This window comes from Sorex araneus, chromosome X (genome assembly GCF_027595985.1).
Source record: "Sorex araneus isolate mSorAra2 chromosome X, mSorAra2.pri, whole genome shotgun sequence".
Lineage (NCBI taxonomy): Eukaryota > Metazoa > Chordata > Mammalia > Eulipotyphla > Soricidae > Sorex > Sorex araneus.
In genome coordinates this window covers 269,740,429-269,765,677 of record NC_073313.1, presented here as the reverse complement: position 1 = coordinate 269,765,677, position 25,249 = coordinate 269,740,429, and the positions used below count along the sequence as shown (strand labels likewise).

At 50.3% G+C, this 25,249-nt stretch overlaps 1 protein-coding gene across 1 annotated transcript in view; it reads left to right on the top strand.

Annotated features, from left to right (window-relative positions):
- NARS2 (asparaginyl-tRNA synthetase 2, mitochondrial) overlaps positions 1-25,249 on the top strand; it is a 130,389-nt gene that overhangs the window by 92,780 nt on the left and 12,360 nt on the right. The window contains exons 10-11 of the mRNA XM_055123066.1: positions 7,361-7,427; positions 9,390-9,527. Coding sequence (XP_054979041.1) covers positions 7,361-7,427; positions 9,390-9,527 — 205 coding nt within the window. The remainder of the gene's footprint in view (positions 1-7,360; positions 7,428-9,389; positions 9,528-25,249) is intronic.

Here is a 25,249-nt window from a genome sequence, read left to right as displayed (position 1 = left end):
CCAATTTGACAGATAAAATTACCCATGGCAGACCAGAGGGATGGCAGGGAGGAAGTAAGTTTTTATACTCTGGGTGAATTTGGGAGTAGTACCAACAGCAGCTGACAAGACAGGGTGAGTGCAGTATCTAGAGTGACCTTAAGGTTGAGCTGGGCCTTTGTCTTGGTAAAGCCCCAGCGGGTGGGGGCCCTTGGGGCCCTCAGGGTTGATGGAGGAGATGGTGCTGAAGTCAGCAGCACCCTCAGTCGAGACACTGGGCTGGGGTGTAGCTTAGCAGAAGAGCACTGGCCTATCATGTGTGAGGCCTCAGGTTCAAGTCTTGGCATTAGAAAACAAAACACACAAAGAAAAGAAAGAAAAGATATTAAGGTGCTTTTTTGGAAAAATAAATAATCTTGCATATATATTTTTTAATTGAGTTTATTGATTAAGGTTCTATGATTTATAACACTGTTATTGGTGGTCTTCCATGGATGTAATTCCAGCACCACAACCATCACGTGTTCCCACCTCTCTGTGCCGAGGACTTCATCACCCTTTCCCTTCCAACTCCCCCAACTCAATTGTGTTGCCTTTGCCCTTGCTTTGTATCTTTAGCTCCCACATAAGTGAGAGTATTCTGTATCTGTCCCTTTTTCTGTTTTTTGACTGACTTTTCTCATCATGACACCCTCTAGTTCCATCCATGCCAAGGCATGTTTCATGATTCTGTCTTTCTTGGAGCTGCGTAGTACTCTGTTCTGTATATATACCACGACTGCTTGACCCACTCTTCCTTAGTTGGGCCTTTGGGTTTTTGCTTTGTCTTGGCTATTGTACTTAGTGCAACAATGACCATCAATGTGCATCCTTTTGAACTATTGTTTTTGTGCTTTGGGGGTAGATGCCAAGAAGTGGTGTTACTGGGTTGTATGGTGGTTCTATTCCTATTTTCTGGGTAGATCTCCATATTGCTTTTCATAAGGGCTAACCCAGATGGCGTTCTCCAAAGCATGGGATGGGAGTTTCTTTCTCACCACAGTCCCACCAACATTGGCTGTTTTTTGTTGTTGTTGTTTTAATACCTGCCATTCTCATTGGTGTGAGATGATATTTCAGTGTTGTTTCGATATGCATTTCCCGAATCATGAGCCATGATGAGCACTTTTCCATATGTCTGTTGGCCATCCATCCATCTTCTTTGGGAAAGTACCTGTTCCTCTTCTCGCCCTATTTGTGAATGGGGTCGTTGGATTTTTGATTGCTGAGTGGGCTGGAGCGATAGCACAGTGGGTAGGGCATTTGCCTTGCATGCAGCCAACCTGGGTTCAATTCCTCCGTCCCTCTGGGAGAGCCCGGCAAGCTAGTGAGAGTATCCCGCCCGCACGACAGAGCCTGGCAAGCTACTCATGGTGTATTCAATATGCCAAAACAGCAACAAGTTCACAATGGAGACGTTACAGGTGCCCACTCGAGCAAATCGATGAACAACGGGACGACAGTGACAGTGAATTGTGTGAGTGCTTTATAGATCTTGCTGTGTTGTGTGCGAATGTCTTCTCCCAGTCGGTATGGTGGAAGAGTGAGATGTTTGAGGCATCCAATGAAAGATGCTGGTGAGGCAGATTGAGTATACAGATCTCAGGAAGCTGATGCTTACAGCAGAATTCTGGATATAAGCGTATCATAAACATAGATTAGGTAGATTAAGTTGATAAGAAAAGACGCATTCTGGGCATCCCAAGGAATTTGTCCCTTTGAATGAAAATTTAAGAGAAGATCTGTCTGACTTTAAGAAGAAGTCATCGGGGGCTAGAGTGATAGCACAGCGGGTAGGGCGTTTGCCAAGCATGTGGCCGACCCAGGTTCGATCCCCAGCATCCCATATGGTCCCCTGAGCACTACCAGGAGTAATTCTTGAGTGCAGAGCCAGGAGTAACCCCTGTGCATTGTGGGTGTGACCCAAAATAGAAAGAGAGAGAGAGAAGTCATCCAGTTCCTGTTGAAAGATTAGGGTCCATGATGGGAAGAAAGGAAAAGGATGCCCCACCCTAGGTGTAGCAGTTCCAGTCAATGAAGAGTCAGAATTAGGTGAGTGGATGTTGTGTGGGATTGACGTTCACATTTGCCTGATTTCAGAGCTCAGACGTGAGGCTCAGGGGCCCAGTGCCACTCCCAGTGATTCTTGGTCCAACAGTGTGGATCTGACCGTCTGAGGGGTACCTGCTGCACTCCAATGCCAGGCGCACTCTCTGCCCCTGGGAGAGTTTGGCCTCAGCCCCGTGTCCTTGTCCTTGAAAGGGCCCTGGGGTTAGTGCGGGTTTCACTGTGACTCACCCGCTGTTCTCACGGGCTTTGCACGGCCCTTAACCCTTCTTGGGAAGGCCGTGTCTCCACGTCCTCAGACTGGGAATTGGCCTGCGGACTGTGCGGTGTCAGTCACTGCCTCCACCAGCATTCGCCCCACAAAGCGCCGGGCACGGCTGCGGTCTGCATTGACAGATGTGGTTATTTATCTAGTGCCGCTCAGCCCCGTGACGTCAGAGCTTTGTTTGTTCTGTCCACTCCTGTATGCTCAGTGCTTAGCACGTTGTCTCGAACAGGAACTCGGTAAATATTTGTTGAGCAGCAGAGTGAATGGATGGATGAGATTTGGGTCACCATGGCAGCGAAGCTGCTCTTCAGCCAAGGCCCCTCCCTTAGTTTTCCTCCTGACTCTTCTCTCCGCTTACATGACACTCTGTACAGTGGGCTGGGATTGAGGAGACCTGGATTCTAATCCGGGCTCACCGCTTACTAGTCCTTTCTGAATAAATGAATGAATGAATGAATGAATGTTTTCCAGTGAATACTTATTGACTGTCTCTTTTGAGTCAGGCCTGTACTAGACATTGAGGAGTCAGTAGACAGATTGGCTTTGGCTGGTTCTGTTGCAGAATTTTAAATGTAAGGCCACAGAAAAATGCCTTAGTACTTACCTTGCATGCAGCTGACCCTGATTTGAGATTTGACCTCTGACACCTCGTCTGGGTCCCCCAAGCACCCTCAGGGGTAATCCCTAGGCACAGAGCCAGGAGCAAGCCCTGAACACAGCCAGATATGGCCGACCCCCACCCCCACCAACACACACCCCTGAAAAAAATTTTTTTAGTCTAGAGGGAAAAGCTTCCCAGGCTCTGCCGGAGAGCCTGGCAAGCTACCCGTGGCGTATTCGATATGCCAAAAACAGTAACAATAGGTCTCATTCCCCTGACCCTGAAAGAGGCTCCAAACGTTGGAAAAGACGAGTAAGGAGAGGCTGCTAAAATCTCAGGGCTGAGTATAATAGAGACATTACTGGTGCCCGCTCAAGAAAATTGATGAACAACAGGATGACAGTGACAGTAAGAGAGGGAAAAGAGAAGAGGAATAGATGAATGTTAGCAGGAATAATCACAACCATGGTGGGTTTTGTTTGTTTGGTTTGGTGTTTTTTTTTTTTTTTTTTTTTTTTGCTTTTTGGGTCATACCCAGCGATGCTCAGGGGTCACTCCTGGCTCTGCACTCAGAAATTACCCCTGACTATGCTCAGGGGACCATATGGGATGCTGGGAATCGAACCGGGGTTGGCTGCGTGCAAGGCAAACGCCTTACCCGCTGTTCTATAACTCCAGCCCCTTCCATGTATTTGATTAATAGTACATCTTTACCCTTTCTGAGTTTCGTTTTCTTCATCTTTAAGTGATACTGTTTCTCCTGTTATTAGAAAGATCAATAACTATTCTTTTAAGCAGTACTTGTTAATATTACAAGTGCTTTGTGAATATTATAAGTGCAACTGACGTATGAATCCAAGGGCTGGAGCCTGAGTGGGGAGCACAGAGGAGGGAGGAGGGTGAGGGCGGCTGGGCGGTTCCGGGAGCCAGGGGTCTCGGCAGCCTTGAGAGAACACCTGCTCGTTAGTGGTTTCGTAGGGAAACATACCATTTGAAATACTCATATAATTGAATTTTTAACTTTATCAAGCGGGAATAGAATTTATATTATTGGGATTTGTCTTCTTTTTTTTTTTTCAATAGTGCTTTTTATTTGCTGTTCCGACATCTATCCTGTGAATTTGGGGCAAAAAGAAATGCTGATAATTGTCCAAACTTTAGCTTTGCCGGTTTATTCAACCTGCTTTCCCATCGTTTTCTTCGCGTTCAGCAGTGAGACATTTACGCTGGGACAGGAGTCTGAGATTGTATTGTCTTTTCCTCAGCACTTTAGAAGCTCTTTCTGGGAAGAAGAAATATTATTGCTCATACATATCAAGAAAAATTAGTAGGGAGAGTTGGCGCGAGCCATTAAAGGTATCTAGTATCAGAACTGTAATTTGAACTTGAAAATTTGGCTCCAGGCTAATCTGGGGCTCGGGGAATGGGGTGGGAGATTCAGGAAAACCAAGAGAAGATGTGTAGAAGTAAGAGGCGTATTTTTTTCCCTTAATGTGATGGTGACACTTCTCATACAGAGTAACAGATGGTCAGAGCAATAAAATGTCTGAGCAGAAAAGAACTCGGGTCCTGTCCTTCAGCCTCCTTACTGATTAAATGCAGATACTTTGTGTTTGTGTCGTTCCTCACAGAGATTTTAAATGCAGTCCTTTCAGAGAAGTGATTTTCTAGGCAAATGAGTGGCAGCTTAGAGCCCGTGTTCATGCCCCGTCCCCCACTCGGTGTGTCTCTGGCTGAGCACATGTGACGAGGTGGGTCAGCCATCGTCCGACCGACTCAGGCCTGGGCTATGGAGAGTCTCCACATCAGTCAGGTCTCACTCTCTACTTGTGTGGTTTTTGGCAAGTTACTGACCCTCCCCTCAGCTTCCCTTCTGTAAAATGCTCATGTAAAATCATGACTGAAAAGGGAAATAACTCAGAGGACTGGACAGACTCCTGTCATGTAGGAGTCCACGCAGTGCCCATACCGTGTGCCCCCCAGAGCACACCCTGGCCAGCCCAGCACAGCCAGCCAGGTCTCCCCAGGGAAGTCCTAGAGCCCCCGAGCACTGCTGTAGGGCGCTCCCCCAATTATGCCCCTCCTGACAATGCCACCATAGTTTCTCGGTTTGTTTTTGAGTGGTGGGGGCCAAACCCCAGCCTCCTGTGTGCACAGCCTAAGCTCTGGCCCCACTGGTCTCACCTTAGAAATTATCTGTTCTGAGGCCAGAGCAATAGTTCAGTGGGCAGGACACATGCCTGGTATGCTGCCCGCCCAGGTGTGACCACCCCACCCACCCACCCACCCTCCGCCCCCCCCCCCAGCATCCCATACTGGCCCCAGGCAACGATCCTTGAGTGCAAAGCCAGGATTAATTCCTGGTATCCCTGGGCGTGACCCAAAACCAGAAACTCATACTGATATCCACAGATCTGCAGAGTGTTTTATAGAGTGAAACAAATAATCTAAAAAGTGAGTGCTTGTGGGGATCTGCGAGGGACCTCGATGAGCTGAGTGCATGCTTCAGAGTGAGGAGGCCCAGGTTCACTCCCCAGCACTGCTGGGTGTGGCAGGAAAACAGAAGGAGAGAAAATGGATCGTGGAGCCACAGAGACAGTACGAGGGTTGAGGGTCTTACCTTGAGCTCGACCAGCCCCCGTTTGATCTCCAGCACCTCATGGCTCTCCAGGTCCTCCTGGAGTGATTCCTGAGCACCACCAGATGTGGCTCAACTTCCCCCTCCCCAATAAAAAAATGAGTGTTTGTGTATGTGTGGCTGTCATCTGTAATCCAGGGGGAAAGGAGATGTAAGTTAATATCTGCTGTGTATGTAGCCCTGTGCCCACAGCCATTCTGTGGGGACCAGGCTCAGGGATGGAACGAAGGCAGAGGTAAATACGCATCTTGATCTGTACTCATAGGTGTTAAAGTCCTTTTTTATTGTTTGGCATGCTCGAGGCAACAGGCTTGCTTCCTGCGGTGACCGGCATTACTTTTCTTAAAGAGTCTGAAAATGCACAGAATGTGTTACACAGCTCTTACTCTTCCTGAAATGCCGTTTCCTCTGCCTTTCCCCGGCATTCCTCCCTTGGTTCAGTCTGCCACAGTCATACTGATTGTCTTGGGGTCATCAGTGACAGTACACAGGAGGACTATATGGGATGCCGGAGACCGAGCCAGTGATGGCCACGTTCAGTCCAGTGCCCGCTGCACCGTGGCTTTGGCCTCGCTGGCTGTTTCCTTGAATGAGCTAAGCCCCTGCTCACTTTTTGCCTTTTTCCCCAAATGTGGCTACTCATTCTAGGCATCAGCCTACTTCTTTTTCCTAGAATCCCTGCATCCCCTTAGCTCCCTCTATGTCAAGTGTTTAGGTGATCATTACCTTTACTGGTGCAGGTGTCTGTGTAGATATTACCAGCTCGTGGAGGCCTTTCATGGTCATCTTATCTAAAGTAGCATCCATGGGCCCGAGCAATGGTACACCGAACAGGTCGGGCCTTGCACATGGCTGACATGTGTTCAGTCCCCAGCATCCCATATGGTCCCCTGAGCCCTTGCCAGGAGTGATCCCTGAGTGCAGGAATAACCCCTGAGCACCTTCAGGTGGGGCCCAAATATCAAAAAATAAATTAACTAATGAACTAAAAATTGCATCCAGGTATAGAGACGTAGCTCAGGTGGCAAGCACACATACAGCGTGTTTCACACCCTGAGTTGAACCTCTGGCTGCACACGGCCACTCCCCAAACACCATTGGTGTCACCCTGGCAGCCCCAATAGATTCTGTCTTCTGGCCTCTGTTATCTATAGCCCAGTGGCTTCACAGCATCTTATTTTCTGTTTTTCTTTCTCTCTTTTCCCTATCTTTACCTCCCCACCTCCCTCTCTCTCCTTTTCCCTCTTTCCCTCTCTCTCTCTCTCCCCTGCCCCCCCAACAAAGGCAGGTCCTTTATTTTTATTCACTACATCACCGATACCTTCACCTATACATCACCTTGGTATAAGTGATGTAGTGAATAAAATATAAGACTCAGTATTTTTATGGATGAAGGGAAGGAGAGAGGGATAGATGGATGGGTGGATGGACTATGGCTTCAGGAGATATTTTTGTCCTTTCAGCCTCAGTATTTCACAGCTTTTATGAGGGCAGTACCATAGCATGAATTAGGGGGGAATCACTAGCTCTTCTGAGTACATTGCGGGTCATACAATAATGCAGTGATTGAATGGCGCCCTCTTTATGAACGGTCAGATTCTCGTAGGATTAGACCAGTGTTAATTTCTGGTTATTGGCAATCATTTAGTGTCCAACTATGACTCCACAGACTAAATGGAGATGGACCTTTTTCCGATTAATTGATGGAAAAATTAATGACAGCCTCATTGTTCTGACCGTTCTCTGCTTTGACTCTCTTTCTCGCCAGCATTTCTTACACAGAAGCAGTGGAGATCTTGAAGCGGGCATCCCAGGACTTCACCTTCCCACCCAAGGTACTCTTCACACGTGCACCAGCACTTCCCAGCTGCCTTGTTTCATAGGGAACCCGTTAAGGTGCTCAGTCTTACCAGACCAGCAGTGTATACATATTGCATATGTGCTGGTTTGGGTGTGCTCGCTGAACCTTGTTGAAATATTTAGGACAGATATAAAGTTTAAAATAGGGTGCTGTCATTTGTTTCTGGTGAGAGAGAAATCATCCGTAAGTTCAGAGTACCCTGATTGAGCTGGGAGAGGGCTGGAGCCGTGGTCTCTCCGTGGAGGCCCCTCGGGTTTCCCCTGTCCCTGCGTGCCCCCACGCCTCAGGGCCTGAGAGCCGCTGCAGGCTGAGCCCTGAGCCTCAGGGCCACGGCTGGTAAACCCAGGAAAAGTCAGGAGGACCCCCCAGGAGCCCACGCATCCCCACAGAGAGATTTGCACTCTCCTGCTTCCTCTCTGGACCTTTCATTTGCTTGTTTTTGTTTTGCGGCCACACCTGGCAATGCTCAGGGATTACTCCTGGCAGTGCTCGGGGGAATCATGTGGGAAGCCAGGCAGCAGCATGCAAGGCAAGCATCCTACTGCAGTATTCTCTCTCAGCTCCTCATGACCTTTTCGTGACGGTTCATCTACTGATTTTCTCCTGCCCAGAGAGTCTCTTTCTTTCCCGCCATAGCCAGTACCTAGCATGGTACCTGGAATTCAGTAGGCACTTTTGTATGTGATGAATAAATAAATGAACAGGGCCATTAAATATTCATCAAGGAGCATCTGATATGTGAGTTGACTCTTTTATTAAAAAATAATTCACAGGGAGAAGCCATCTAGCCCGAGATAGACTCAGAATTAGAAACACTATCTTTCATCATTTAATTCCCGAGCTGTGGGTGGGGCAGTCTCAGTGGAAGAGCGTCAGGCAGATTAATGAACCGGTGACTCTGCAGCCGGTTTTTATACGCTGTGGAAGGAGGGTTTTGTTTCCGTAGCTGTTACCCACCTGCTAATGCTGCCTCCTGATGTGGGGGGCTGGGAGGCTGCATTTGCCGTCATCCAAATTTCAGCAACTTTCACCCTTCCACATCTTTGGATGCTTTTTTTTTTTTTTTAAGTGGTGCAAGGGGTCTGGAAATTCAGCCCAACAGGTAAGATGACTTGCCTTGCATGCTCAGTCGACCCAGGTTCAGTCACTGGCCCCACAGACGGTCGCCCGAGCCCACCCCACCCGCAGCAGTGATCTCTGAGCACAGACCCACGAGGAAGCTCTGAGCCCACCACCACATGTGGGCCAAAAACAAACAAAAAAAGGAAATTTTTTTCTTTTCTTTTTTTTTTTTTTTTGCTTTTTGGGTCACACCTGGCAATGCACAGGGGTTACTCCTGGCTCTGCACTCAGGAATTACTCCTGGCGGTGCTCAGGGGACCATATGAGATGCTGGGGATCGAACCCAGGTCGGCCGCGTGCAAGGCAAATACCCTACCCGCTGTGCTATTGCTCCAGCCCCCAAAAAAGGAAATTTTTAAAAGTTGAAACAAGAGACTCTGACTCATTTGTTAAGTTCGTCCGAAGACCGAACGGGGTTAACCTGTCGTCCCTGGAGCATGTCCCCCCGCTCTGCCTTCCTTCCAGACAGAGCTGGGGCTGGAGGTCAAGGCCTCCGGGCCCTGCGGGTAAAGCAGAGTCTGGAGGCACAGCCAGGGCACCCAGGGCGGACAGGTACCGTGTCAGCAGAAGCACATTTGGCCGGGCCGGGAGCCCGCTACAGACACCCAGCCCGAGCGCCGTGGGCCAGGTCGTGCCCCAGGCCCCTGGATTAGGGGTGAAAGTGGGGAATGCCTCCTGGGCACTGCTTTGTCCAGTCGCCTCATCAGTGCAGCCCAGCAGCTGACCCAGGGACAGGAGGCCCCTGGCATTCGCCGGCGCCCTGCTGGCACAGCCCGGCCCTCTGCCTCCGCTGACTGGTTCCGTCTCGCCGCAGTGGGGCGCCGACCTGCACACGGAGCACGAGAAGTACCTGGTGAAGCACTGTGGCGACGTGCCCGTCTTCGTGGTCAACTACCCGCTCACGCTCAAGCCGTTCTACATGAGGGACAACGGCGACGGCCCGCCCCCCACGGTAAGCAGAGGCGGGTGGGCCAGGCCCCGGCGGCCCGGGGCTTTCCCTGGATTTGGCTTTCGTGCGCGTTTCAGTGTCTCTTCCTCCTGGGAAATTGGCTGACAGTGGATCTGTCCGTCACTCACTCATCTCTTCAGGTAAGGTCTCTCAAAGACAGATCTGAAACAGCCTTTCCAGAGTGACCCCAGGCTGCTGGGGCACGCTCGTGCACCCCCGTCTCTCTCTCAAGGCTGAGCAGGAATACGCAAATTATTCTAAAAACAGAGCTGCTGCCAGGGCCCGCAGGACAGCACAGCAGGGAAGGCACTGGACCTCCACGCAGCCGACCTGGGTTCAATCCCGGCATCCCACACGGTCCCTGAGCCCAGGAGTGATCCCTGAGCACCGCCTGCTGGGAGGGAGGGGAGGGAGGGCAGATAGTACTGGAGGGACGGTACACGCAGCTGACCCAGGTTCGAGCCCTGGGCTGCAGTATTGCCCCAGGCCCCACCAGGAGTGATCCCTGAGCAGAGTCAGGAGCGAGCCCTGAGACCGACAGGTGTGATCCCTCAAAAAAAATAATAATTTTTTTAATAAATGAAAGCTGAGCGGAGGGTGAGCAGAAGGGTTCTAGAGCTGCGCTTTTTAGGCTGTGGAGTTGTCTCTGTTGTTTTAATTTTGCTTTAAAATAATTTTCCTTGTGATTTATTACCTGTTTGGTTTCCGTGCTGACTTGCTTACCTTGTGTCATATAAAAATGTCTCAAAAACATAAAAGTTTCTCAACCCAAAGGGGTTACAAGTGGAAAAAGTTTCAGCATCATCCTGCCTGCAAGTGTTAGAGATGGTCCGGGAGTTAGGGTGTTTGCCTTGCTCGGCCGCTGGCCCGGGCTCGGTCCCCTCCGCTGCATGGGGCTCCCAGGTACCACCAAGGGCCGCCCCGGTACACAGCCAGGAATAGCCCCAGAGCACTGCCAGGTGCTGCTTGCTCCCACCACAAAATAAAGAAAGAAAAGAGACAGAAAGTGTCCTGGCTTGGAGCCCTGTGTTGCCTGCTGAGTCTGCTGTCCGTTCAGGCACGGGGCGAAGTGCGGGGGGGCCGGGGGGTACCCTGGGCGGCGCTGAGTCCCGCAGGCTGACTCGGCTGCAGTGAGGCCAGGGCTGGCGGGGCCACCTCGCTCACAGTCTCACTCACTCACACAGACTCACTCAGTCTCTCCGATGCTTCCGGCCTTTCTTCTCTCCTTTCACCCCGCACTTAGCGATTCCAGCCTGCTTCCTTTTCTGTTTATTGTTTTCTTATTTTGGGGATCATACCTGGCCATTCTTGGGGCTTAATGCTAGCTCTGTGCCCAGGGCTTAGGGGACCATATGGGGTGCAGGGCATACAAACAGGTTGTCTGCATTCAAGGCAGAGGCCCTCCCCGCTGTGCTGTCTCTGCTCCCTCTGGCCTGCTTTCTTTCCTTTTCTTTTCTCTTTTCTTTTCTTTTCTTTTCTTTACTTTACTTTTCTTTTCTTTCCTTTTCTTTTTTGTCCTCATGGTTTTGGGGCCACATCAGGGTCCGTGCTCAGGGTTCATGTGGGGCTGGGAGCAGCCACACCTCCTGAGTGCAAAGCCTGTACTCAGCCCTTTCTCCAGCCCACAAGGAGTGCATGTGTGGTGCCAGGGCCAGGCACGGGGCCGCACGCAGGCAGGTGTCAGTGCTGGGCCGCCTCCACCAGCCCTGCTCTCCTGGGCAGTACTGGCCCAAGTATCTATTGAAAGGAATAAGTCGTACTTTAATTTTGCTCTTGTTTGTTTTTGTTTGGGGGCCACACCAATGATGCTCACAGGCTGTTCCTGGCTCTGTGCTCAGAAATCATTCCTGGAAAGCTCAGGGGACCCTCTGGGATGTTGGGGATTGGATCCGGGTAAAGCAAGGCAAGCCTTCACCCACTGCACTGTCTCTCGGGTCCTGCACTTCAGTTCCTGTGTATTTAACATGGTTAGGGTCCAGGAGCAAACCTTTTTTTTTGGGGGGGAGTCTGGGGGAGTGCAGGGGAGGGCGTATGACCCACACCCTGTGAGTGGTGCTCAGCTCTGTGCCCTGGGGTCACCACTCCTGGAGGCGCTCAGGAAATCTTCTAAGGTACGGAGGATGGAACCCAGGCCTCCTGTATGTGAAGAAAATGCTCTAACCTGCTTATTTCTCCCTCACCCAAAGCAAAACTTCTTTTTGGTGCTTTTTCACTTGCCTGTTGATAAATCCCAGTCCAAAAGAAGAAGTTGGTCAGGAAGGAGGGTCTGCAGTCGCTTAAGGTATGCAGGGATCAGAGTTCTCTCTAAATGTTTCTCCTCTTTCTTGTTGTTCACTTGGGCTATACCTGGCAGGGCTCATGGGGCCATATGGGGTGCTGGGGATGGAACCCCAGTTGGCCACATGCAAGGCGAGTGCCTTCCTGGCTGTACTTTCTCTCTGTCCCTCTTTCATGTTTTCTTCTGTGGTTTTGCTGACTGTTAGCGTCCCTCTGGTAGATTCCTACGTCTCTGTAAAGACTTTTCTCAGCTACGCAGTCACTTTGAGCCATTCCTCTTTGGATTTCTATAGTATTCCCCCGCCACTTATTTTTTTAGCACATAATGCAGTTATTTTGGGCATTCGGTGTTTCAACACCAACCCCCCCACCAGTGTGGCATTCCCTCCATTCTCCCCCATTTCTCACCCCCTTCCAAGCCTATCCCCTTCGTGGGAACAAAATGATTCATTTTATGTTGCTCGACACAACTAAACAGCTAATGGAGTTATCAAAAATACTTCAGTTAAAAAAAATGTTTGTGAACATTGTATATACATTACAATGGGGTCATTAACCATTGTCTGAGTTTCCTGGGCTCTTTGCTGCTCGTTGAGCCTTCTGTGTTGTTTCTGTTGGTTGAGTAAGTCTGGCTTCCGTGCTTCTCTCCCATCTGACTTGGTGTGCTCCTACTGGGCGTCAGCATTGTGGGGTTTGGAGGGGTCTGCAGACACGTGCTCCAGGAACTCCGGAATATTTAACTGCCGTGAGTTTACGGGCCAGAGCCTTAGGACAGTGGCAGGGCATTTGCCTTGCACACAGCCAACCTGGGTTCAATCCCTGGCACCCATCTAGTTCCTGGGGCACCACCAGGAGTGGTTCCAGAGCGCAGAGCCAGGAGTAAGCCCTGAGCACTGCTTGATGTGACCCAGAAACAAGCAAAATGGTGGTGGGATGTGTGTGTGCTTGTGGGGTATGGGTGTGGCTGCCAGGCTTCCAGAAGTGGGGGTCGCTGCCCACCCCCACTCTGAAAAGACCCTGGAGCTCTCAGCCTGAAGCCCATGTTCCTGGAGTTTTTGGTGATGTGTAATCTCGGGCAGTTTGGTGAAGTCTCCGAGATTATTCCTGAGAGAGCAGAGTTGGGCCGTCAGCGTGGCAGCGTAGGGGTGAGGGCAGCTGCCAGGGCTTTGGCTGGACCGGGCTCAGCCTACACCCCCCTCCCAAGGGTGCCCCAGAGTTTTCAGCCAGGAGACTGGTGTAACATGAGTTTTTCGCAGTTTTTTCGATCTCTTCCAAGATTTAACAGTGAGCCTGTAAAGCTCGGCTGATGAATGAGCTTATGCGCTAGCAGTTGTGGGACGTGGGGTCGGGTTCCTGTTGCACTTAAGTGGTTAATAAAACTGATCGCCACGGGGGCATCCCGGAGGGGGGCAGGTGAGTCCCCACCCATCAAACAGCCCCGGCAGCCGGAAATCAGGCTCACAGCCAATCTCTGCAGACTCAGACAAGCCTTATCCGCCAGTGAACCTCAGGTATTCGGGTTTTGTGACTGAAATCAGGGTCTTACCGAGTCAGGAGACTGACTCATCCCCATGTTCCTCCAGGGCGCGCAGTCACACCCAGGAACTGCCTCTGGAGCCATATAAGCTCATTAAAGGCCATGACCCAGGGACTCATACATAAACCCCAGAAGAGAGCCACACGCTACAGAGATGCTTCCAGACCCCAAAGTCACCATCCAGTTAAAAGTTTAACTCCAGGTATATCACCTTATTTACAATTTTAGAGTTCCTGGAGTGCCCGACTGCAAATCTATCCTTTATACCACTGACGTACCAGGAGTAGCACACATTGGATGGGATGTAAAGTAGAAGGCAACCAATCTCGATTAAGAAAATATTAGCACACGTCTCAACCTGAAAGGGCGTGTTAGTAATCTCTTATACAAGGGTCCAATTTTTGACCATTTTTAGAGAATTATTTATAACAGCAATGCGAAATAAATGTTTTAGGGCCTGCTATTGGGACAGGCTTATGTGGTGGTTGGAAAAATTCAAAAGAATGGAGGTGGGAAGGTCTAATGGTGGTGGAATTGGTGTTGAAATATTGAATGTAATAAATTATTGTGAAAAGCCTTGTTCATCATTTTGCTCAAGCGGGCACCAGTAACGTCTCCATTGTGAGACTTGTTGTTACTCTTTTGGGCATATCAAATACGCCACCAGAGTTTGCCAGGCTCTGTCATGCAGGCGAGATACTCTCGGTAGCTTACCAGGTTCTCCGAGAGGGATGGAGGAATTGAACCCAGGTCAGCTGCGTGCGAGGCAAACACCCTACCCGCTGTGCTATCGCTTCCTCACGGCCGACTTGAAAAGCTTACACCTGTCACTTGTCATCCCGTTGGTCTTCAATTTGCTCAAGCGGGCGCCAGTAATGTCTCCATTTGTCCCTGTCGCATGCTAGTGCAGCCCAATGATATCTGCTTGCTCCAGGCATAGGAAGCGCCTCAAATTGTTCATTCAGGGATTTGACGAAGAAATCTGACCATCTAGTTGGTGGGTGGCCACGAGGTCTTCTGACGTCCCGTGGAATCCAGTCGGTAACAGCTCTAGTCCAGCGGTCATCAGAATCGCATTACATGACTGTCCCATCTCGTTTTTGACGCCTTGGCAAATGAGACAGTGTCCCTGATTCTTGACCGTCGACCGAGGTCAGAACTCCCGATTCCTTCTCTCACTTGAGTGAGACGTGATACTCCTAGCATAGCTCTTTCGATTCCTCTTTGGGATACCCTAATAGCGTTCTTGTCCTGTTTGCCTAGGGCCCAGGTCTCTGAGGCATATGTTAGTGCAGGAAGAACGGTGGAATCGAAAAGATGTGCCTGGAGTCGGAGGTTCTTCGTTCTCTTAACCACTTCTTCAACGCTCTTGAAGGCGTTCCATGCTGCTCTCTTCCTCCTGCGCAGTTCTGGCACCAAGTCATTCCTCATGTTGATTTCTCGACCCAGGTACACATAGCTGCTGCATTCAGAGATGTTCATTCCATTGAGAGCAAATGGAGCTTCAGGGACCAGTTCGTTTTTCATGAACATTGTCTTCTTGAGATTCAGCTGCAGTCTGACCTTTCCACACTCGTAGTTGAAGTCGGCCAGCATTTGTCCCACTTGGCCAATGTTTGGCGTTATGAGAACGATGTCATCAGCGAAGCGGAGGTGGTGTACTTGCCGACCGTCTATCTTCACTCCCATTCCTTCCCATTCCAGTCGTCTCATGATGTTCTCGAGGGTGGCACTGAAGAGTTTCGGTGAACTGGTATCGCCCTGCCACACCCCTCTCTTTACATCAGTGATCACTTCCTTGTAGAATGGTGAGATCCCGGTGGTGAATCCACAATACGGCTCGCGGAGGATTTTGATATACTGAGTTTGAACGCCCTGTTTGGCCAGGGCTTCGATGACCACCTCAGTCTCAACAGAATTGAAGGCCTTCTTTAAGTCGATTTTTAAAAATTTTTTTATAAAAACAAAAAAACCTGATAGCCACAGAGGGCGAGGGAGGCATCTCAGCAGATCTAGTGCAGGCTCTGCTGCAGAGACCAGCTCAGTCCCTGAGCCCCACCAGGGAGCGACTGTGGAGCACCAAGCTGGGAGTAGCCCCCTTCCACTACTGGGGTGGCCCCAGAGCAAAGAACAGCCCCAAGCCTGTTTTCCGTGTGCTCTCAGCACTGACTCTTGGAGATAACGCCGTGACGTTTCCCCCTTCTCACTCCTGTCAGAGTTCGTCCTCTTCTCATCCTTGCAGCTGTAGAGTCCTCCAAGGTCCAGTCTAGCCCCTCGCACCCTCCACCCTGTGACCTCACTGCCTCCTCACACTCCCTGTTGACTTTCAGCCTCCTCCATCACCCAGACCTCGCCGCTCCACGCGGGACTCACCTTCCTGCCGTGTACAGGTCTCTAAAGCATCTCAGACTGACCTCACCAAACCCAACCCGTGATTTCTCCTCTTCTTCCCCTCCCCCCACCACATGTGATTTTAATATTTATCTGATTGTGGAAGCCAGATACCTGAGTCATCATTGAAATCACCATCTCCTTCAAGCTTCCTGTCAGGAGTTTCATCATTTCAGTGCTCCAGAACACATCTCAGATGTGTTCTCAGGCTTCATTTGCATGTTGCCCCTTTCAGATGAGGACATGGTTAAGTCTCGCCTGGGTTACTTCAGCAGTCTTTTTTTTTTTTCTTGCTTTTTGGGTCACACCCAGTGATGCATAGGGGTTACTCCTGGCTCTGCACTCAGGAATCACCCCTGGAGGTGCTCGGAGACCATATGGGATGCTGGGAATCGAACCGGGTCAGCCATGTGCAAGGCAATCGCCCTACCCGCTGTGCTATCACTCCAGCCCCAGCAGTCTTTTTTTTTTTATAGGTCTTCCTGTATCAACTCTTACCTCCCCGGAATCAGTTCTCTCCATTTCAGCATGTGCTTCCAGATAATACGAATCTTCCTCAAAACCATTGCTCTTCGAGAAATAAGTTGAAACCCCAAGTTTCGGTGACTTTGGGGTAACATGACTGCCACTTTCTTGTCTGGTGCTCTGTGAGTGCTCCCCTTTGCATGTGAGGGACCCCAGTTCCGTCCCCCACACCACATGGCCCCTGGAGCACAGCTTGAAAGGAGCTTTCTGGGGCTTGGGGGTGTGGCCCAGTGGCAGTGTCCACCCTGCATGCATGAGGCCATGAGTCTGAGCCCTGGTACCACCTCACTTCACGTTACTGTCAGCTGCAGTCCCAGCTCTGTGCTCACTGTTCTTGGCGCTTCAACCAAGGGTGAAGTTACAGTGTCCTGCAGTTACAAAGGGGAGAAGAGGGAAAGGAAGAGGGTTTTTAAGTCTGAATCAGTGCCTCCTTTGGTTTTGAATAAACGCCCCTCTCAGGAACTCCCTAGCAATATCATTTAGCTTCTTTTTCGTCTGTTACAAAAGCTGTACACCATTTATTTCTGTCATTAATAGAAGGACTTAAATTGACGTGAATCAAGACTGGCACAAAGTGATTCCAAGTCCTTTATTGTTTTGGTTTTTTCTGTTTTGTTTTGAGACCACATCCAGTGGTGCTCAGGGCTCACTCCTGGCTCTGTGCTCAGGGGTCACTGGGCAGGGCTTGGGGAACTGTATGCGGTGCGAGGAATCAAACCCAGGTCAGCTGCATGCAGGACAAGCGCCTTGTTGCTGTACTGTCTCTCCAACCCCTGACTATTCTAAGCTGAAAAAAATTAGCAGTTTATCAGTTTTTATTATATGTTTTTACACAACATGAGGAGAAAAAGGATAGTTCAGGTTCTGCGAACCAAAAACAAAGATGTCATGTGGTAAAGAGCTCAAACAGCTTTAAGATCCTTATAGAAAACACATCACAGAAGGAAAACAAGAAAATAACATGTTTCTTTCATAATACTTAAAATTGGAAATGTTGGGTGGTTTGCTAAGATTTTTTTAATTATGATAATGTGCTGAAATTATGATCTTTTAAATGCTAATTAAGGTCTTAGAAGATGTTCAAGATAAAGTTGTGTCAGTAGATTTTCAGTTGTATATACAAGATAAGAGATTTCAGTCTCTGACAAGAGATGGAACGATTTCTGAGATTTCTGAGATTGGCACCAGCAAGTTTTGCAAAGGGGAAGTTATTAGGTTTGTTTTTGTTTTTTTGTTTTTCTTTTTCGTGTAATAGGGGCCAGAGTGGGCTGGAGCGATAGCACAGCAATAGGGCATTCGCCTTTCACGCGACCGACCTGTGTTCGATTCCTCCGCCCCTCTCGGAGAGCCTGGCAAGCTACCGAGAGTATCGAGCCTGCATGGCAGAGCCTGGCAAGCTACCCATGGTGTATTGGATATGCCAAAAACAGTAACAATAAGTCTCACAATGAGATGTTACTGGTGCCCGCTCGAACAAATCAATGAGCAACGAGATGACAGTGGCCAGAGCAATTGTACATTGGGTAGGGCGTTTGCCTTGCACAAGGCCAACCTGGATTCAACCCCCGGCATCCCATATGGTCCCCTGAGCACTACCAGCAGTAACTCCTGAGTGCAGAGCCAGGAGTAACCCCTGAGCATCGCCGGGTGTGACCCAAAAGGCTAAAAACAAAAATAATAGAGAGGACCTAAGAGGTAGTACTGGGATAAGGCACTTTCCTGGGACACAGCCAAGCACAGTCTAATTCCTGGCACAACATGGGATCCCCGAGTCCCAGCAGGAGTGAGCCCTGAGCATCGCTGGTGTAGCCAACCCCTTCGCTGGAATGAAAGAACAGTCTTCGCCTCCACGGGCTTCGTGTCTAGAGCAGTGGTTCTCAGCAGCCGGCCTGGGAGCAAACTTGTTACTCCTGAACACCGGGTACCCCGGGATCTCGGGCAGGGCCGCTAGAAAGACTGAGGAGCAGATACTCTGACTCCTGGGGCTGTCCCGCCATCGCAGCCTAGGAGGCCGTTCTCCGCTCGCTTCCACAGGCGTCAGAAGGTGGACAGCGCCGCCTCTCTTCTCTGCCTGGTCACCAACTCCTCCGAAAACCCTCCCTGGGCCTCTGTTCGACATGCAGGGGGTCAGGCCCAGAGCTGCCACTGTCGTCTCTCTCCACTGGAACAGCTGACCCTCCCTCCCACCCGCCAGCAGAGCCCTCGTGCTGAGCTGGGCCCAGCACCCTTTCCGACACAAACTGGCCGGTAGTGTGTGAGTCATCTGATTTCCAAAGACCTTCTGGGCCGCTCACCAGCAGCCTGAACGGAAAGTGCCGTGAGTGACATCAGTGGGGTCACCAGGAGAGCCAGTGCTTTGCACCCCACCCACAGGCGCTCTTCCTCGAGGGTCACACGCTGTGTGTGGTCTGGGACGAAGTCCTCATTTGTCTCTGTGTCTAAGTCTCCCAGCCTACGCAAAGGCGATGACGGTGTTTCCTGCAGTTGTGATAATGAAATTAGAGAATGTTTGAAGAAAATGTACATGGTCGGGCGTCGGGAGGTAGCAAGTGAGGCTGAAGCCGCTCACCTTTGCCGTGACAAAGCACAGTAATGGACAGTACTGGACAGTAATGGACAATCTGGGGGTGCCTTCCCACAGCACCACAATGTTCCCTGGGACTCCTCAAAAGGCGGTTCTCTCAAGGACTGCGCCCCCAGACACCCGCTGCGTTTCCGGGTACCAGGAGGCCTCTGCTATGCTGTCGGTCCCGTGGCCTCACGGCTGGAAGACGTTCAAAGGGGATGGACTTCATGGAGTACATTGGTAGTCAGCATCCCAGAGCCCAGTGGGTAAAAATGGCATGTCTGGAAACTGTGCAGTGGACAGAGTTGACACCAGGGATTCCTGGGCAGCTCCTATTTCTGTTTGACCCACTTGTATAAAGTGTTTGGTTAGACACCTGATTGTTTGCTCTCAGTGGCAGATAACCAGGCTCTGGACCAAATGGCCAGATCCTGTGCTTCCCTGAGTAGGGCATGGGAGTGCCTGCAGTGGGCAGCTCGTGATCTAGAATAATACATAAAGGGCATCGCGCACGTGCCTCCCCTAAGGATCAGAAGCAAGTGCAGGGAAATGTTTAACCCACACCGAAACCCTTGACCAGAGTAAAACGGTGTGTTCTTAGAGTTAAGGTTTCTTTTCTCTGACACCCTCCTCAGCCAGGGGGAAGTTAAAGTACCCACTGTGGTGTAATAAAGAGTAATCTGGATCTGCAGTTATTAATGCCGGTGGTAAGACTCCATTGTCGGGCCGGAGAGATAGTACAAAGGTTAAGGCATTTGAGATGTTTGTGAGTGTCGCTGCAGCCCTGGTTCAGATCCCATAAGGCCCCACCACCTGTGGTTCCGGCAGCACCACAAGGCATGTCCCTGAGCACCGAGTCAGGAGTGGCCTCTGAGCACTGCCAGTATTGCTCATAAAACAAAAGGCCAGAGAAACAATACTGAGGGTAGGTCATTTGCCTTGCGCATGGCAGACCCAGGTTGGAATCCTGGCCCCCTGTATGAGCACAGCCAGGTGTGGCTAAAAAAAAAAACTCAAAAAAAAAAACACACTCAGTTCTTTTTCCAGTAGCTTTGTGATCTTGACCAGCGGCTCCAATCTCTGAGCCCCCCTCCCCCCTCCATAACATCTAAGCATTGGATGAATTTGTTCATGTAGGTAGCAACTCACTCGAAGAGTCTCTGATTTCACCTAGCCTGAGATTTTCCTCACCGAGATAGGCAACTTGTAAATTACTAAAATTTTTTGCTAATTTGAAGGAAACATATCGTGGGCTTCAACTAAATGAGCATCAGCAAACACACATGTGCCCTATGCTCCTGCCGACTCCGAATCACTGAGTCTCCCCCCACCCCCAGGCAGGTGGGAAGTACTCAGCTGGAAAGATGGATTCAAGAAAATGCCGGCTCATCCCTACGTCGTGTGATTAGGAGAAAGTGACTGCCCAGAGTGCCCACTGAGATGCCAAGACAGACCCGCAGAACACTTCCTAATTCCTAAAAGTACCTCACTATTGCTTAGGCAGATCCCAAACCGTCTCAAGCAGGAGTGGGTGTGCAGCAAACACAGAGAGAGTGTGAAGTTGCCTTGGAAAGAACACATCCGAGGGCTAGCACCTGATCTCTCTGGGACTGTGCGGCCTTCTGATGAAGGGCATTGCCATGTCTTCCCTTAGGTGGCATGAGTCCTGGATTCTGTGTCAGAGGTGAAGGTCTGCACTGCAGCCCCCCTCCGAGGCACCCAGGGGAGCTCACTGCCGCCTGGAGCCCATCCTGACCCTGACACTGTCAGCCCAGAAGCGCCTCTGTCCCTGCCTCTGGCTGTTTCCTGTCTGTGTCAGCAGCTGATGCTCACGGAGGCTGAAACCACAGACTGTTTCCTACGGCCTGTGGAACGTTCTTCGCACCATGATACAATGGAACCTCACTCCATTGTTGCTTGCAGCCTATAAGGAACCGGACAGGGAGGCATTTCATTTTGTTTTTCTTCAGTATTGATCAAGGGAGACGGGTAGGAGGAGAGTTAGAAGAGGAAGAGCATGACACTTCTCTTCTCTTTGAAGTCGGCACAGAAAAGATCATGTATCACAGGTCTTGTTCCTGTCGAGCCCTTCTGGGTTTTGATTCAAGGTCTGAGTCTTATTTCCAGTACGGTGGAGTTAAAGAAGGGGGTTGGGGCTGGGGAAGGGCATGCCAAAGAGACCAGGGTCTGTTCCGTTTCTTGCCAAAACTATTTCTGAACAGGAGATTGTACTTCACCAAAACAAACTCACACAGAGTGGAAGGAAGTGTGCCAGGCAGCACTCTGCCCTGGACGAAGTACCCAGAGTGGAATGAACGTTGATAAGGACTGGAGGAGTCAGCAGAGTGTCGCGAAGTTACCGGTAGCTGCCGTCATCTCCGTGTAAGAGAGTCCAGTTAGCAGAACCAAAGTTCTTCCACTTGCTTCAGACTCCCAAGGGATGCGGAAATTTGGTCAGTTTTGACATGGTCAGATTTGGTCAACCTAGAACCAAGAGGACATTTCTATATTTTTCCCCTTGGGGTAGGCATAGGTCTTTGGGCCACACCCAGTGGAGTGACCCCTGGTGGTGCTCAGGGACTTTACACGATGGGAATAGAACCAGCACCAGGCGTGCAGGACAAGTACCTTCTCCATACGACTGTCTCCAGCCTCTTGAGTGTGGCCAGCGGAGGCAGTGGGGTGGCCCTTCCCTACTCAGGAGCTGCCTTGCTCAGCACATTCCTGCCTGCCCAAAAGGGAAGCTGTAACCCCTGACTGCCTCAGCCAGCCAGCGTGTTGCCGACCTCTTTGCACTCAGCCCACCTTGCTGCACTTTCCTTTGCAAACATATAACCAAGTTTTTCTCATTGATTCTTTTTTATTTTCAATTTTTTTTTTTATTGGAGGCCCATGATTTTTTTTTAATTTTTTTTAAATTTTATTGAATCACTGTGAGATAGTTACAAGCTTTCATGTTTGGGTTACAGTCTCACAATGATCAAACACCCATCCCTCCACCAGCGCATATTCCCCACCACCAATATCCCAGATATACCCTCCCTTTCCCACCGCCTCCCCCCCCCCCCCCCGCCTCTATGGCAGACAATACCTCATACTCTCTCTCTACTTTTGGGCATTATGGCTTGCAACACAGACACTGAGAGGTCATCATGTTTGGTCCATTATCTACTTTCGGCACGCATCTCCCATCCCAATTGGTTCCTCCAGCCATCATTTTCTTAGTGATCCCTTCTCTATTCCATCTGCCTTCTCCCCTCCGCTCATGAAGCAGGCTTCCAGCTATGGGGCAATCCCCCTGGCCCTTGTATCTACCGTCCTTGGGTGTCAGCCTCATGATTTATAAGAAACCCTGTTAATAGGGTTTCAGGGGCTACAGTTAGTACTGCAGGTAGGGTGCTTGACTTGCACACATTTGACCTGGATTCTAGCCCCGGCACCCCATAGGGTCCTCCAAACCCACCAGAAGTGACCCCTGAGTGCCGAGCCAGCAGTAAACCCTGAGCACTGCCGGGTGTGGCCTTCAAACAAACAAATTGATCGTTTCATACCTACAAGATTGCAACACCACATGCTCCCCAGGATGTCCCCACTCAACCTGCCTCCTGGCCTGCCCCCTCTAGACTGGGTCCCGCAGCCCAGGTCGCAGGGCCTGTTGCCCTGGGGCATTTGTTGTTTCCCTCTATGTTTCCTTACATCCCATTTCTTTATGTCACTCATGAAATGATGAGAGATCACTCGTGTCCCTCTCCTGCCTGCACTCGGCGGGATCCTCTCCAGCTCCACCCACGTCGCGGCAAATTGCATGATTTCATCTTCTCCTTTAGCCATTTGTGTGATTCCCTTCACAGTTCATCATTCCAGCTTGAGGTGCTCACTCTGCATGGGAAGCCCTGAATAAACCAGGGCTCACACACCCGAGCTGCACCAGAGAGAATCCCACCCTGAATCTCCATCCCGAATAATGGAGAGAAATGGAAGGGATTGTTCCGTGATCTTGCACGAAAATGCTGCTCCCTGTGGCCATATCAGGAGGAAACCGCTCTGTCCGCATTACCAGACGCAGATGTCTTGATAGCTGAGCTCTGCTCTGCTGTGGCTTCAGCTCTCAGAAAGTGTTTGGAGTCATGGGCTGGAGGCATGGGCTGGAGACTATGATTCCTTTAAAAAGCAGGAGGCAGAGAGCCTCTCGGGCTGAAGGGGAAGTCAGAGAAGAGTAGACGCTGCAGAGGAAGAGAGCAGCCTTCAGGCCTGGCTCCAGAAATATCTTGGACGAAAGGAGGCAGCTTGTTGGGGGCCGCTTCCAGCAATGCCCCCAGAACCATGGGTGCCGGGGGCCACCCCCTGGGCTCCTGTGTGCAAAGCACATGCTCCAGCCCTCTGAGCCGTCTCCTTGGGCCCCCAAATCTGTCCTTGATTAAGAGGAAACTGCACCCTTCTGTCATGGAGGAGTCCCTTATGCAAAAGATACAGGCCTCGCCCAAGCTTGCGAGCAAATGCTCCGTGTGCCAAAGCCAAGAAATGCATTTAAAACTGTGGGTGGCCTCTGGGCCTGCTCTGAGCAAAGGGTTCGAGTGAGTTGGGCCCTTCACCGGCTCACCCCTCTATTTCTCAGTCACAAACGTGAGTACCTGGATCGTTCTTTCCTACTTCTAAATTCCTCTCCCAGGGGACAGAAGAAGAAAAAGGGGCCACTCATCTGTACTTCAGTTCTCGATGAGGAGCGGGCTGAGAGGGCAGAGCGTGGTCTTGGGGTGTGGGGGAGGGATGCAGGTAAGAGGCCCGGGGCAGGCCGAGTTGGTGTTCCGTCATGGCCCCACTTTCTGCCCCGCCCACGTGCACACAGTCCTGTAACTGCCCTGACATGTAAGTGGGAGCAGATGTGCCTTACATACGTTACTTGTAGGCAAATGCTTTTGAAGTCGATGGGCTCCCGGGCGGCTTGCGTAAGGCGAAGAGGAGAGAGAGGGTCACTTTCTCCTGACCCACCTCTGCCGCCCGGGACCGGAAAGGACAGGCAGCCCTGGGCCTTGTCCGGGGTGTCAGGGTTCCTGTCCTCTGTGAAGAAAGGAATTTCAGGAGTAGACAAGCATTGAAGTAAAAGCAGCTTTTATTTGGAGGGCTTCAGGAAGGGGAAGGAGGGAGAGAGAGTGAGACAGTGACACTCTCCAGGAGAAGGGGGCCTCTCCACAGGTGGAGAGAGCCTCGGGCCACGTCCCAGGAGGGAGATTCGGCCACCACGTGCTCGGCCATGTGGGCGCGAGCAGCACATGAGCCGGGGCAGCATATGTGCGCCCTTCCTTTGTTTGTGGGTTTCTCCAGCCTGCCCCCATGTGGGGCTTTCTAGCGAGGTAAGAGCTCATTTCGAGGGGGTTGCCTTGGTCTGGCGGTCCTCTGGTTCAGGTGTCATCAGGTGTCATAAATCTCCTTCAGGTCCTTAACTGCAGTCTCACTGAAGTTTGTCTCTTGGGTCTAGCCTCCACAGGGTCTGTCACTGGCGCCAGGAAGATGTTATCAGACCTAGGCCTTAATTCTTGCAGCTTCAGCGTTACTGGATTTATTACTTCTCAGAAATTCCATTGCTATGGGCCCTCTCCTATCTACTTACCTGCTTCATTTTTAGGAACAAAGGGGATTTTTTTTGTTTTTGTTTGTTTGTTTGTTTGTTTGTTTGTTTGTTTGTTTTGGGTGTGGGCCACACCTGGTAATGCTCAGGGCTTACTCCTGGCTCTGTACTCGGGAGTTACCCCTAGCAGTGCTGGGGGACCCTATAGGATGCCGGGGATCAATCCCAGGTTGGCTGCATGCAAGGGAAATGCCCTACTCGCTGTACGATCACTCTGGCCCCAGTAGACAAATACTTTTAGTACATACATGCCCATGTTCTTTTTTTCCCCATCTGCCACAGAATTCACCATACTTCAAAAATTATTTTTTTAAAAGAAAAAAATTATTGTTTGTGTTGCTTTGGTTTTTGTCTGCTTCAAGCCCAGGTGAATTTTTTTTTTTTAAGGTAATTTATTTTTGTAAAAGCTGTGGTTCTCCTTCAGGCTTTAGTTTGTCCTCACTCCCATGAAGGAGCCATTGAGCAGTCTCTGGAGATATTTGTAGTTGTCCAAGGTGGTAGAATGTAAGTAGCATCTAATGAGTAAGGGTCAGCTTTGATGCCAAATATCCCACAAGGCACAAATTAGATCCTCAGGAGAAAGAATTATGTAGCAAAATATGTCACTGATACATTGATAGTAAGGCTGAGCAACTGTTGTGAGCTTCTTAGATTGTTTATGGCTACAGTGTAACTTACTGTATTCTGACAAAAATATAGCATTCCACATTAATTTATAATCAATGTGGCAATAGTTGGGCTCAATCATTATACAGTTATTAGGAAGAAGATAGTTTTGAAATATTTTTTAAGATGACATAATA